The sequence below is a fragment of the Trichomycterus rosablanca genome, chromosome 19 (genome assembly GCF_030014385.1).
Source record: "Trichomycterus rosablanca isolate fTriRos1 chromosome 19, fTriRos1.hap1, whole genome shotgun sequence".
Classification (NCBI taxonomy): Eukaryota; Metazoa; Chordata; class Actinopteri; order Siluriformes; family Trichomycteridae; genus Trichomycterus; species Trichomycterus rosablanca.
Window position 1 is genome coordinate 24,464,089 of NC_086006.1, and position 14,617 is coordinate 24,478,705.

At 39.0% G+C, this 14,617-nt stretch overlaps 1 protein-coding gene across 1 annotated transcript in view; it reads right to left on the reverse strand.

Moving 5' to 3' along the window:
* cc2d2a (coiled-coil and C2 domain containing 2A) overlaps positions 1–14,617 on the reverse strand; it is a 32,238-nt gene extending 17,621 nt beyond the window's left edge. The window contains exons 1-15 of the mRNA XM_063015652.1: positions 14,533–14,617; positions 12,712–12,859; positions 12,223–12,298; positions 11,421–11,477; positions 10,327–10,407; positions 9,571–9,709; positions 9,004–9,086; positions 7,742–7,831; positions 7,571–7,660; positions 6,160–6,375; positions 4,050–4,200; positions 3,484–3,620; positions 2,712–2,843; positions 954–1,163; positions 333–439 (exon numbers count right to left, since the gene is read on the reverse strand). Of these exons, the coding sequence (XP_062871722.1) occupies positions 333–439; positions 954–1,163; positions 2,712–2,843; positions 3,484–3,620; positions 4,050–4,200; positions 6,160–6,375; positions 7,571–7,660; positions 7,742–7,831; positions 9,004–9,086; positions 9,571–9,709; positions 10,327–10,407; positions 11,421–11,477; positions 12,223–12,298; positions 12,712–12,725 (1,583 nt within the window). The 5' untranslated portion in view covers positions 12,726–12,859; positions 14,533–14,617. The remainder of the gene's footprint in view (positions 1–332; positions 440–953; positions 1,164–2,711; positions 2,844–3,483; positions 3,621–4,049; positions 4,201–6,159; positions 6,376–7,570; positions 7,661–7,741; positions 7,832–9,003; positions 9,087–9,570; positions 9,710–10,326; positions 10,408–11,420; positions 11,478–12,222; positions 12,299–12,711; positions 12,860–14,532) is intronic.

Consider the following 14,617-nt stretch of genomic DNA (forward strand, 5'->3'; position numbering starts at 1 on the left):
CAGTCCATACTAGAATCATATGCATTATCATTCTACTTTTTGCAAAGATGTTTTACAAGATTTTGTGCCTATTCAATTTAAAGAGAATCTGTGAGGTTAGAAGCTAATGTTGGGTGACAAGGCCCAGGTTACAGTCAACATTTAAATGAATTTAAATGAAATGGGGTTGAGTTCAGGACTCGGCAGAACACTAAGGTTCCATCACACCAAATGCTTCAAACCATGGATATGGACCTTACTTGTGCCTAAGAGAACACCCATGCTGAAACAGGACCTAAAGTTTAAAGCATATCATCAAGCATACACAACAATCAATGGTTAAGATAGCTTACCTCACTTCCTGTTTGTACTCTGCTACTCTTTGTTGAGTCACAAGACTGATGCCCTCGCCATTATGCAGTTCCAGCATATTCTGAATGGTGTTCCTTAAACCATTCAACTAGATTTAGTCAGAGAAAAGTGTTATAGCAGGTTCTGTAGAGAAATGACTTCATGTTCTCATAGTTAAAAATTACTCACATTTGAAGGAATGTGCATGTTATGTTTTGCAACTGTTCTTTTCTTTGACTGAATTAGTAGAACACTGAGTTCTTTGAGCAAGAATATATATATAAATATACAGTATATATATATATATATATATATATATATATATATATATATATACATACACCTTTATTTATTGTGGGTTTTCAGAAAATCTTGAAAATCTTGAGAAAAAAAGCATCTTCTGACTAAATGAAACAAAGTAAAAGCCTCAAAAAAACAAAGACTGGCTCATCTGGCTAAATCTAAATAAAGAAGTACGTTTGGAGAACATAGCCTGTGCTAGAAAACCAACAAACATGGTTCAACCTGACCAGTTCTTCAAACAGAGATCAAACATTCATTTTATCTGACTTATTAAAACATGAACCCTAGAGTTCCATCTTGAGTAGAAATACATGAGTTACCTTATCAGTGAGGAGGCACGTGAGGTTTTTGTGCTTTCTGCTCAGGTATTGGTCGTACAGCTGGGTCAGACGGGCCCCCAGTACATGCTCCCTGCTGAACAGAGGATGATGGGAAAATATAAGCCCAGCGACATCCACGTCCAGCTGGTAGTCTCCGTCTGAGTTTTCGACTCCAACAATGTAGCGGTTGATGTACTTGGACTTCAGTGCCTGCGCAAATAAATATTTAAGAGACGAGTTGCTAAAACACACAAAGAAATGAATGTTTAGCACTGGGTGCAAAACAGGAATAATCTGGACAAGGAGGCAATCTCACCCCTCAGACACAGCCAATCATGTTGATGTAGACGCCTGGCCGGCCAATAGCATTACTGAGATTTAAATCCGAGATTCGAACCAGGATCTCACTGATGGTGAGCTAATGTGAGTTATCATTCATTCACTTTCAAGTTATATAACCTCTGTATTCTAGCCAAGGTGTATGGTGGGTCCGGTTTCCCCAGAATCACTGGGCACAGTGAAGTAACACACCCCAGACAGGAAGCCAATTCATCATGGGGCTTCGACCATCCCCCTCTCAGACATATCCAATCATGTTTGTATATGCAGATGCCCAACCAGCCGATAACACACCAGCTTGTGTGGCTCTTTGATTTCTAAATGTGGCTTTCAAGTTTATTTGCTTATTTAAGAACATGTGATATCTGCAGCCGGTGATTACACAACATGATGGATCTTAACGTGGTAAAAAACACCTTCAGCTTCAGTCGTTGGCTCAGCTTTGTGTCCTGGACTTATAACATTAACACTCTGAACTGTCTGAAATCCACTTCCAAAGCAGATTATTCCCCGACATAACATCATCCTCCATCTGGATCCACTTTTAGCTCTTACAGATCTCACTAACACAAATATTATCGGCCGTCACCTAGCAACAGTTTGCACGTGTGCACAAAAATAAATGAGCTTGAGGAGACTTGGAGCAGACTTGATATTACATCTTCTTGTTTTATATTGTTTTATTTTTATACTCAGCAATAAGCTCACCTTTAAGCAAGAACATGCAAACCAGGATCTAATTACTGGAAGTTTATCACTATGTGCCAGAGTCTGACTGTTCAGTTTGCTTGTGAATAAAAACAACCACCTAACCAAGCACAGGAGCTGAAAATAACTATAATGCAAGGTAGAGCATTCCCCACAGCTCTCAAAAACATGCCAGTAGGTGGAATGGCTACTTCTAGCTGCTTTGAGGTGTGTGATGACCTGTGATACACAGTCCCCCTCTTAGTAAACAGACTCTTAAGCTGCAAAATTATTTGGTAAAACATGCAACTTCACTGCACTACCTGCAGATGTCACCACTCACACTTATGAGACACCTTATTCACATGGCGACATCTGCCAGTATGGCAGTAAGATTTCACGGCTGTCATAAGATTAGTTTGCACCTCCTAACAAAAACCTTTATATGGAGCTGATTATGTTGCTATTTCTTGTGCTGCTAAATTAAGCCTGGGGATTATATAATAACATTTGAGATATATTTAAGATTTTTGCTGGATATTATGTAAAACAATACTACCAGTATTGGTATATTCCTGTGTGTCTTTTATAGAATTGTTCTGGCTTGTTAAAGCTTCACCCTCATAGATAAAGGTCAGTAAAAATGAACACTTTTGTAGAAACACTAGATTACACTCTAAGAAAATGTCATTCTCATATTTAAATCTTAAAAAGATATAATAACCAAAGTACCTTCCTGTAAAAAGTCTGCAGTGCTGGCTCCAACTCTTCCTCCAGATGGAAAAGTGGTGGTCTCGAAGAGGACTCTTTAATAGGGTTAGGAAGAGCAATAATCCGCCCATCATCTCCAAACCACTTCTTACCCTGAGCAAAGAAACAATGGCATCTAACTGTTTTTGTTACAGAATATTTAAGTAAGTATAATGAGTATTGGGACACTGAACCATTAGCTTGTTTGACATCCCATTCCAAAACTTTTTATTCTTTGTAGCTTTTACCTGCTCTTCTAGGACGCCTTTCTACAAGACTTTAGACTGTTTCTATGGGAGTTTGTGCATATTCGGTCAATAGAGAGCTAAAAGAGAGGCTATTTTAAGGCCTTACTGGCAATCCAAGTTAAATTCATCCTAAAAGTGCTCAGCTGGGTTGAGGCCAGAGCTTTGTGCAGGCAACTGGAGCTCCTTGGCACACAACTAGTCAAACCACATCTTTATAGCTTTGGTCTGTGCTCTGGGGCATTATCAAGCTAAAAGAAAAAGAACCTTTCCCCAAACTGTTGCCTCAGTGTCAATATAATTTACCTTATCATTTTATACACCTGTTAGCAATAACATGACAGAAACAACTCAATTCACTTTCCCAAAACAGTGGAGGTGGTCAAAGCTGCAAACTTCATATTAATACACATGGTTTTAGAATGAGGAGTCAAACAAGCTCAAGGTTAGGCGTCCACATAACCGTTCACCACCACAGATGTGATACCAGCGTCATTTATCATCGTTACCTGATCCTGCTTCAGAATGCGGTTCTCCAGGATGTTCTGATTGTACAGTGAGACGTACGGCCTCTCCCCAACATACAGCCCTTCTTCCTCCAGGTATCGAGGCTGCACATTCTCTGGAAGCTTACTGGAAGCAGGTACTGTAATGTACACACACAAACACACACAGTCTTCTCTTACCATGAGCTGTCTGAGGAAAATAAATCTGGGGAGTAAAAAACTGGGTTGATTTACAGCAGTATGAGCTGCACAGCACGGCTGGTGTAACATCATGGCATAGCATCACAGGTATACAGATTTTAAGTGATGCACACACAACGGTTATTATAAAATAATAATAAATATTTTTTGTTCCGTTATGTATTTGGTACAAAAACACTACTGTAATAAACAAAAAGTATTTTTGTATCAAATGTATTTCTGCCATGGTGCATCATTAAACTAGAGACTTGATTGTTGTTAGCATGTTGACACACAAAAGTACTTATGTGAAGTACTTATGAATTATTTCCCTCTAAAACACACCCTGTTGTGCTTTAATTCTTCTGTATGAAAGATCTGAACCTCACCTGGTGTCACACTGGGGGTGAAGAAAATTTCTCTCTCTCTTTGCATGCGCCTGTTGTACTCCACATACTCCGCCTTCTTCACTTCCAGAAAGTCCTGATCAATGATGAAGAGATCCTCCTCTTCATCTCTGACCAGAGGAGCATCTTCATCCTGAGACACATCAATGCACCGTGTTGTTCTACATATATCTCATTTAAATGATCTGGCATGCCAGTATAGAGTATATGCCAATATGTACATCTGCACTGGTTTAGCAGAGGTTTCCAGTACACCAGTTTGTAATGTTTATTGTTTTTTTCACTGTATGCTTTTTTTCACTATAGTATTTTTTCTTTTGTGATCTCTTCCATTATTACAATATTTTCCCTTACAAATCATATCATTTTCAGCATTAAGCAGATGCTTTTATCCAGAGCGACTTATATTATACAGTCTAAGGGTTAAGGGCCTTGCTCAACGGCCCACCTGGCAGTGGTGGAGTCTGAACCAGCAACCTTCTGCTTACTAGTCCAGTACCTTAGCTGCTAGGCTACATCTGCCCTAATAATTTGAGTTAAAAGTTCTTTTTAGGTTCTTAGTATTTGTTATGGCCACAATGGCTGCAAATGCACTGATAAGTAAAAAGATCCACCTGATCATGTGCTACATCTGAAAGGACCTTTTGTATGAAGGAATTGATATGGTCACTGTCAAAAATGTGCTCACTTGCTAATATACTAAGAAATTTGTGTACATTTTCCAAAATTCCAATTGTATAAGTGATTCAATTCAAATTAAGAAAAATGCAAAACAGAGGCAGGTTCATTAGTGTATTTAGTCTATTGTGTGTAAATGGTGTAGATGGTTGTACCCAGAGCGGTAGAGAGAACAGAGTGGCGACACTCCCATAGGGAACCGTTGGAAAGGGGGCGGGACATATTTTCTGTGCAGCTTCCGGGTTGTGGAGCTCTGTATAGTTCCAAACATCCCATAGAGCCCCATTCATTTCCACTACTTATCAAGCATTTTTAGCTGTTTGTTGCTTTGTTTTAAAAAAAATAATGAATTTGATGTCATTAATATACGTAATACTGTTATTATTTAGCATTTGCTCAGCACTAAATGTTACATGTTTATCTTAATTAATAGGTATAACTGAATTTAGCTTAGTCAGCTAAGCTAAATTATTGACACGAGTCTTTTCACCTAAAATTGATTAATTAAAAGTTGATTAATCAAGAGTCTTGTTACAGAAATGATAATAAAACATCAGAGCCATAATAAATCATTATACTTTTACTTTCATTCTTAAGTACATTTGAAGGTAAATTTAGTTTAGTACTTTAGTGGAGGTAAAGAGTATTTTTACTTTTACTACTACTTTTACTGGAGTAATATGTTACCTTGGATATCTCTACTTCAACTCAACTACATGGTTTGTGTACCTTGTCCACCACTTACATTAGACAAAATGAACTAGTGCATATTAATTATGAATTAATTCATGTATTACATGTAGGAATAAATTATTACTTACTCATGAAATAAGACATGAATTAATGCTATTTCATGTACCTGCACTATAATGTTAAAGGTATTGGTACGGTAGTGTGTTTATGAATCTGTTCATTCAGTGCAGGTAAACCTTATGAATCCAGCCACATGGCTTAGTGTTTAACCAAAATGATTATTATTATGAATCCTCAGGAAAGTGAAGGGAGATTAGTTTATGTAAAAAACAAAACATAAAAAACTGTCTAATCTCTGTACTGTATATTGTCTCTACTACTTAATGATATCGCATTATGTAATGTATGCTAATATAATGTACTGTGTGTTAACAAGAACGACCTATTAACAAGTCATTATAAACATCAATCTTCCACTTCATATACCAAATTGATATTAAAGCAGATGCAGTAAATGTAAACGCAGTTGAAAATACCCAGAAATTGTACAAATGTTTATTATTTACTGTTTAATATTTCACTCACTGCTGCCTGTCCCATATGAGAACATGACAGCGCCGGGTTTGTTTGGAACTATTGGAGGGTTACATGAACCACGTGACCGCGTAGCGGCGAGATCAAGGAGTGTCGCAACTCTCTCTATCTACGGCTCTGGTTGTACCCTCTCTCTAGGCTCCTCCTCTGCTTCACGTTCTTCTTCCTTCTGTGATTCTTCCTCTTCTTCTTCCGCCTCCCTTCCCTCCTCTTCCTCCTCTTTCCTTTCTCCTCTCTTCAGCCTTTTCTTTTCAACTTTGTCTTCCATTTCTTCAGGTTCAGGGTCAAAGTTGAAAGTAAAAAAGTTGAAAGCCTCCTCAGCAGTGGGCAACCCACTGTCTGCCTGTTAAATAAAAAAAAAGTTTGTATCCCAGAAAACTAAAAGCTATCCTTGGTAGGCTCTGTGTTCATATCAAATGTTGTGTAGAAAAAATTAATTGAAACCAGATGCATCTGTGTTTCATATTTGCTACTGGGAATAAACACATAGGAAAATCTGAATCCTTTTTATTTAGTGTTAGTACTGATACAAATAGACTGGGCAACTGGAATCACACAACAGTAAGATACTGACCCAATGGGATGGTAACTAAGCAAATTAGTGCTCGTATTACCCCAATGTTGGACACAGTAACTTATACTCCATACAAATACAGATTTAGGTTTAGATTCTATTTTAAATTTACAGTGTATAGAACACAGAACACAGTGGAATTGCGTGATTTAAATGGGTTTCAGTTACGCTTCAGTCTAGGCTGTCTCAAAACTCATTCTAATTAATATCAAGTGCACTACAGCAGCATCACATTGTTCACTGTGACACTATATGCATTGGAACGCCACTTCTAATTATTAGATTCATGTGTTTTAGCCACAACAATTGCTAACAGGTGTAAAAAAAATCATTCTATAAAAGACGTTATATGCTTCCAGCTTTGCAGCATCAGTTTAGTAAAATTACTTTCCTGTTCCAACCCGACTATGCCTCAATCTCTATAAAAACAAAAAAAGCTTGGTTTAAAGAAACTCCAGTGACCTGCATAGAGCCCTGACTTCAAGCTGGTACTGATTGTAAAGCTGGTTAATATACATGTTTTAAAAGTGTTTACATATAGTTACTGTACAAATACATATGGTGCAAAAGTTTGAACCATTTAAGAGAAATATCCAGAGAAAACTGGACTGCGTCTGTATCATACAAACTTTTTCTCTGACTCATTTTCCAAGAATCAAGAATCAGTGTGACATGATCTACGAGTTTTACTGTTTATCAGTGAAAAGGCACTCTGGGATATTTCGTTATATTTTCCAGCTGATTGATATGGACACAATGGTGTCAAGTTCATTTAGGTCTTAGATTACATAAAAAAAAAATAAACGTGTTTCAAATTTAAAGCACATTTACTGTTTATCTGCAGAATGTAACTGATTTGACAGACGTCACACTACACTGTGGCATTTATCTGTTAGCTTTAAGCTTAACGTGTTTGAGTATCATGTTAGTATCACACCATTAATAAAACAGAACACTTTCCTACCTTTTTGTCAATAATGGTATGTCTTGCTGCATCCCGGAACTTTACCCTCGCAGCAAAGGAAGAGTCGTCCTGACTGATATCAGTGTCTGGCTGAAAGGTAAAAATATCATAGCATGGCTAAGATGTTAAAGCAGTGATGTAAAAGAAATAGCCAGAAGAAAGCAGACATACCTCTTGATCAAACTGAGGAACTGTAACTTTATCCCGGAGACTGGGCAGACGACCGGGTGGCTCCTGCTCCAACAGACTGGCAGCTTTGGACTGACAGGAAAGAGAGCAAATAATAAAACATGCTTTTAGATATGCTCACTGCTGAAATACTGATCCTGATTTTGCCTTTATACACTACAGAGCCAAAAGTATGAGGACACCTGAATGAACCAAAGTTATCCCCAAACCCCCACTCTTATCAGCTATAACAAACTTCACTTTTCTGGGAAGGGTTCACACAAGAGTGTGGGGCGGCACGGTGGCTAAGTGGGTAGCACTGTCGCCTCACAGCACGAAGGTCCTGGGTTCGATCCCCAGGTGGGGCGGTCCGGGTCCTTTCTGTGTGGAGTTTGCATGTTCTCCCCGTGTCCGCGTGGGTTTTCCCCAGGAGCTCCGGTTTCCTCCCACAGTCCAAAGACGTGCAAGTGAGGTGAATTAAAGACACTAAATTGTCCATGACTGTGTTCGGTATAACCTGGTGAACTGATGAATCTTGTGTAATGAGTAACTACCGTTCCTGTCATGAATGTAACCAAAATGTAAAACATGATGTTACAATCCTAATAAACAAACAAACACACAAGAGTGTGGGAATTTATGTCCATTTAGTACTGATGGACGGCTCACAGTTAGCATTCCAATCCATTTCAAAGACGATTAACAGGGTTGAGGTGAGAACTTTGTCTTCACAATGTCAAAGCATAGTTAATGTTGTTTAAGTTATTTTATATTTAAAAAGCTGAAATGTGTAATAAAAAGGGCTGTCCACATACTTTATGCCAAACATGGCTGACGAAAGCGCTTTACTGAAATCAAGCAAACGTCCTGTTTGATGTTTGGTAAGTTTAAGAGGATGAGGAAGTAAAGGCCTAACTGTGAGTCTAAATGCACTCCCCCAAAAACTCTGATTACAGCACAGCTGGAGAACATCTGAGCGAACAAAAGTACGACAAGATTTACACATTCCTTTTATTATAAGTAATGTTTCTATAATCTGAAAGCAGACGCTGCTAAATTCAGTTCAGTTATATCACTGTTTTTCACCACCTGTTTACAGCCTGGGGTTAATTTAAACAAAACCTTAAATACACTACAATAATGCACTCAAGTAGATGTTTTGAAATCACTTTCTTCTCATTTTCTCACAAACTTTTTATAAACAAACTATCAGCACATTTTTGGCCCAGGAAAGAGTTTAACATTGCTTCATTTCCTTTGCTTACCCTGGCCTCTTTGAGCTTCTCTCTCATGCGCTGTCTCACCGAGCTCTCAGAGAGACTGGACAGTCCAGGGAGAGGAGGACGATCTGAATCAGAGAGATAGCACTTAGAGTTAAATACTGATGAAGCACACAGTCGTTAATACACTTACCAGCTATAGGATCACCTGCTTAATCGGCCAGCACAACAATACATGTTACCATGGTATCAAAGTTTGTTTGTTTGTTTATCAAGATTATTAGGATCATGTTTTACACTTTGGTTACATTCATGACAGGAACGGTAGTTACTGGTTACACAAGATTCATCAGTTCAAGTTTAATATCAAACACAGTCATGGACAATTTAGTGTCTCCAATTCACCTCACTTGCATGTCTTTGGACTGTGGGAGGAAACCCAGAGGAAACCCACACAGACCAGGGGAGAACATGCAAACTCCACACAGAGAGGACCCAGACCGCTCCATCTGAAAATCGAACCCAGGACACACCGAGCCACTGTGCCACCCTGTAACAGTATAAACCAACAAGACCCGATTCTGATCTTGACTGTTACTGAGATTATTTTACCTGTCTTAAATCGAACTGAGCGTCCCCCCTCTGCGTGCACATCCTCTAAATGCTCTTCCTGAAGCACCTGCACGACTGTCTCTACCTTCTCCATCACCTCGTCTTCTGGAGGAGCCTCGCCAGACATCTCTTTTAACAGCTGATACACAGAGGGACAAACACAGAGGTCAGCAACAAACAATAAAACATATTTATTAAGACTGTTCTACCAAATATTCACTCACTGCCACTTTATTAGAGACACCTGTACACCTACCAGTCATGTGACAGCAACACAGCACATAAAGTCAGTTCCTAATTAATAGCTTCAGTTAATGGACTGCTTTGAGTAAGTGACAATCTGCTTCACAGCAGAGTTTACAAAATGCTGCACAAAATATGAATGTCTGGTGAGCGGCAGTTCTGCTTGAGAAAACACAGTAGAGAAGAAAAGCATCTCAGAATGTACAATACCTCAAACTGTAATGAAGATCTCCCAAAGTTCAGGACCATCTCCCAAAAAATGTGCTTGTAACAGCTGTGTATGTCAACCGGTCTGATAAATGCTGTTTTCTCCAAGATCATGTGAACAGCTGGGCACATGTGCATTATTTACCCAAGGAAGAGATGATCCACCTCAAAACATACGTAGGTAGTAGGACCTGCTAGTAATGTCTTGGTACCAGATACCACAGTCCATGTATCAAAGGGTCAGAACTAATAACAACATATTAGATGGGTTGACTCATTAAAAACACTCAATTATAATCGTTTTACCTTCTTTTTCTTCTTCATTCTCTGGGTTTTGAGTGATTGGCGGAGGGTTTCACCTGGGTCCTCCTCTCTGCAGGACAGTTCCTGATGTAGTAACATTATCATTTAGTGAGACTCAAACATATGATGACGACTTTAACAACATACAGTGCTTACAGATACATGCTAGTACATTAGTAAAAAAACAGCTGCATCTACTATAGCTTCTACGGTTGCAGGGCTAAGTGCCAATGTCCAGGCCAATCCCAGACATTTCATGTTTACTTATCTAGCAGACAAATATTTTAAAAGCAACTGATAAGTGAGGCAGAATTTAATCCAAGCATTTAATCCAAGAGCTGAGCAGTGATGAAACTACATTTTTTTTTAAGCAGTAGTCTAGCCAAAGACAATATTATCAGAATTTCCACCTAACTAAATCGTAGTCCATCATCCAGACTTTTGGTGTCTAAACTTGCTTCTCTACTTTTGCACTGGAGCTACAATATAAATCTTGCTAGTAATTAATGAAAGCTTAAAGCTAGCAGTGCATTGGGCCATTTATGCATAAACACTGTTATCAAATCCAAGTCTATTACCAGAATTAATTTTGGTGTTTAATTCTACCTTGTGTTCCACGATCCCCAAACCAAGATGAATCTACTACTTTTTTGTATTTCAATAATAAAGAAAAAATATTAACCCAGATTGCTTAAATGTCAAACAATTCACATGCAGCTTGAAAAATGCTAAGATAGGGGAGAGGGGGGTATAGGGGAAAATATGAAAGGAAAAGTAGCACAAATCTATTAGTAGCACACACAAAAGAATCCCAATTGAGACAAGACTTCTGTGAAAAAGAAGCACACGTGTAAGATCATGAGTTTTGGATTACCAGAAAACAGAACAAATGTTCTAGACCATTAAACATGAATGAACGTGTTAGAACACCTATAACAAACAAAAACAGAGGAATTGTCCTTAAACACGATCAAAGGAAATGTTTAAAATAAAAACGAGCACAATAAGAAAGATTCAAGGAGAAGATTCTACATTCTAGAAGAGAGCAGAGCGGATTCTAGGATAGGAAAGGACAAGCTGAGGTGAAGAGAACCAACCTCCACCATGGTGTGATCATGCTTCTTAGTCCCATCAGAGTCGGAAGGAACCAAAGCCTAACAGGTAGAGCACACAGTACATGGGTCTGTGTTACCAGTGTGTTTGTGTGTTAGTGTCCTCATGCTTTCCCAGCACCGGAGTGGGCGAGTCGAGTCATGTTCTGCACCACTGTATCTCAGAAGAAATGCCTTTAACTGTTAACAGGGTACAAACCCAACCAATACCAGAACACATTCTGGTAAAAACATATAAGCTAACTTACTTACATGTAGAAACTACATGGACACCCCTTCTAAATATGACATCCTGGTATTACAGTCATACCAATTGCTACAAGGTGCATAAAACGAATCATGTAAAATGTATTGGATGCCTTTGACTAGTTGCCAATAGTTTGGGGAATGTCCTGTTCTGTTCTAGCGTGACTCCCAGTGCACAAAGTAAGGCCTATAAAACATTGTTGGATGATTTGGGTGAGCAGGAACTTCAGTGGTCTGTACAGAGACGTGATACTTATCCCATTAAACACATTCAGAATGAACTGAAACTTTAATTGCAAGACAGCCCTTCTCTTCCAACACCGGTGCCAGACCTACAAAGTCTTGGACAAAACCCTCCACAAAAAGTGGAGCTTGTTATTGCCACAATAACAGGAGCAACTTTACATCAGTGGCCGTATAGTCTGTTTTTATAAGGGCTTTTTTCTTCAAGGATATTGAAGAGATGTACAAATTCAGTAGAAGTGACTCATTTTAAAGTTTTGATAAACTACAAATTACAAATGACTGGCATAACACAGACCTGGGTATCATCTTTTACTTTTACTAAAGAGTCCTGAAGTGCCCTCCTCTTCTTCCGCAGCTTCTCTCTGAGATCACTAAAAAAGAACATATGTGAAGTGGATAGCTAGAAATTTTATTAACTTCATTAATTAATAATTATTGAACCAATAAATATTTAATTTTAAGGTATACATGTGACATGTATACTGACATGTGTTAGTTGGGTGGTTGTAAAAGCACAGTGGTGACACTGGCACCAAAAAATTTGATTTTTTTATTCTAACATTAACATTATGATTAAAGTACTTCAACTAAAATCCTAGATGAGTGATCAATCTAAAGCAAGTAATCCAAAAGCCCCATTCAGGTTGTTTTCCCCACCTAGCTGTGTGGCGCTAAAGCCACAGCTGTGAGCAGGATGAATGACAAAGTGGTACATACACTGCAGCTTTAAAAGCACTATACAAGTTGATTTCAGAAAGCATGACATGATGCCTGTAATACTCACCTGGACGTAGACATGATGGGTTTATCCAGTGATGACCACTATAAGGAAAGTATTCATCCAGTGTAGCGCATGTGAGGTAAGGCATGAGGATAAAGATGAGAATATAAGGTCCAGATTGTTTACTTCAACTGCCAACAAACAACGTGTGCTGAATACAGAACACAAACATGTCAGATTGTAAAACACAATTGTATAACATTAGTAAAAACAGCCTTTCATAAAAAAAAATTAAAAAAAACAGCTCTACTACGCTAGCCCACCACCACGAAGATCTGGGTTTGAGTCTTAGCTGTGTTATCCGCCAGCCGGCTACACTGTTATGCCTAAGTCTGGGGAAGAGGGGGCCAAAGCTCTGTGATGGAACTGTGTCCAGGGTATTCCTGCCTTGCTCTACGTTTCTTGGTGGGTTTATGAGCGCAAGTGCCAGTGTGTGTGATGTTGAGATCCAAGCTACAGCTTCTGTTTATTTTTGTCTTTATTTATTTTATTTTAAATCTGGAACGTCTGTCTCTTCTCTCTGAATACTTCTGGTCACTAATAGGTGGCTTGTGGAGTCCACTTTGGGTAAGTGTTCCGGGCTATTTTTTAAGCCATAACGTTAAAACCACCTTCTTATTTCTACACTCACTGTCCATTTTATCAGCTCCACTTACCATATAGAAGCACTTTGTAGTTCTACAATTACTGACTGTAGTCCATCTGTTTCTCTACATACTTATTTAGCCTGCTTTCACCCTGTTCTTCAATGGTCAGGACCCCCACAGGACCACCACAGAGCAGGTATTATTTAGGTGGTGGATCATTCTCAGCACTGCAGTGACACTGACATGGTGGTGGTGTGTTAGTGTGTGTTATGTTACTCTGGTATGAGTGGATCAGACACAGCAGCGCTGCTGGAGTTTTTAAATACCATGTCCACTCACTGTCCACTCTATTAGACACTCCTACCTAGTTGCTCCACCTTGTAGATGTAAAGTCAGAGACGATCGCTCATCTATTGCTGCTGTTTGAGTCGGTCATCTTCTAGACCTTCATCAGTGGTCACAGGACGCTGCCCACGGGGTGCTGTTGGCTAGATATTTTTGGTTGGTGGACTATTCTCAGTCCAGCAGTGACAGTGAGGTGTTTAAAAACTCCATCAGCATTGCTGTGTCTGATCCACTCATACCAGCACAACACACACTAACACACCACCACCATGTCAGTGTCACTGCAGTGCTGAGAATCATCCACCATCTAAATAATACCTGCTCTGTGGTGGTCCTGACCATTGAAGAACAGGGTGAAAGCAGGCTAAAAAGGTATGTAGAGAAACATATGGACAACAGTCAGTAATTGTAGAACTACAAAGTGCTTCTATATGGTAAGTGGAGCTGATAAAATGGACAGTGCGTGTAGAAACAAGGAGGTGGTTTTAATGTTATGGCTGGTCGGTGTATATTTGTGTTTAAGCTCTGTACCTTACTGTCTGCATCATGTTAAGTAAAGCAAAGCAAGAGAAAAACGCATACACCATGTATGGTAACTGTAAAAACAAAAGTGTAAAAAGTAAAAGTCAACATGCCCATGAGAATGACGTGTCCGGGTAATAAGAGGACGGATGTTTATCCTGGCTGAGTGAGAGACTCTGAGCTAAGCTAACGGTTCATTCACGACTATATAGCAACTAACACATTAATAACGGCTACACAACAGCTGCGTACATAAACTCTCGCTTTTACAAAACAACACCATATACAAGTGAAGCACTATTTACTTTATCTAAATGACCGTTTTAGCTATATTAAATATAAAGTTTATAAAGAGTTGAATCTTCCTCACCGCCATTATAATCTCTCCGCTGCCTGGTAACGGTGAAAACTACACTGCAACCAAACCATGAAAACAACAGCGCAACCAACCTCTG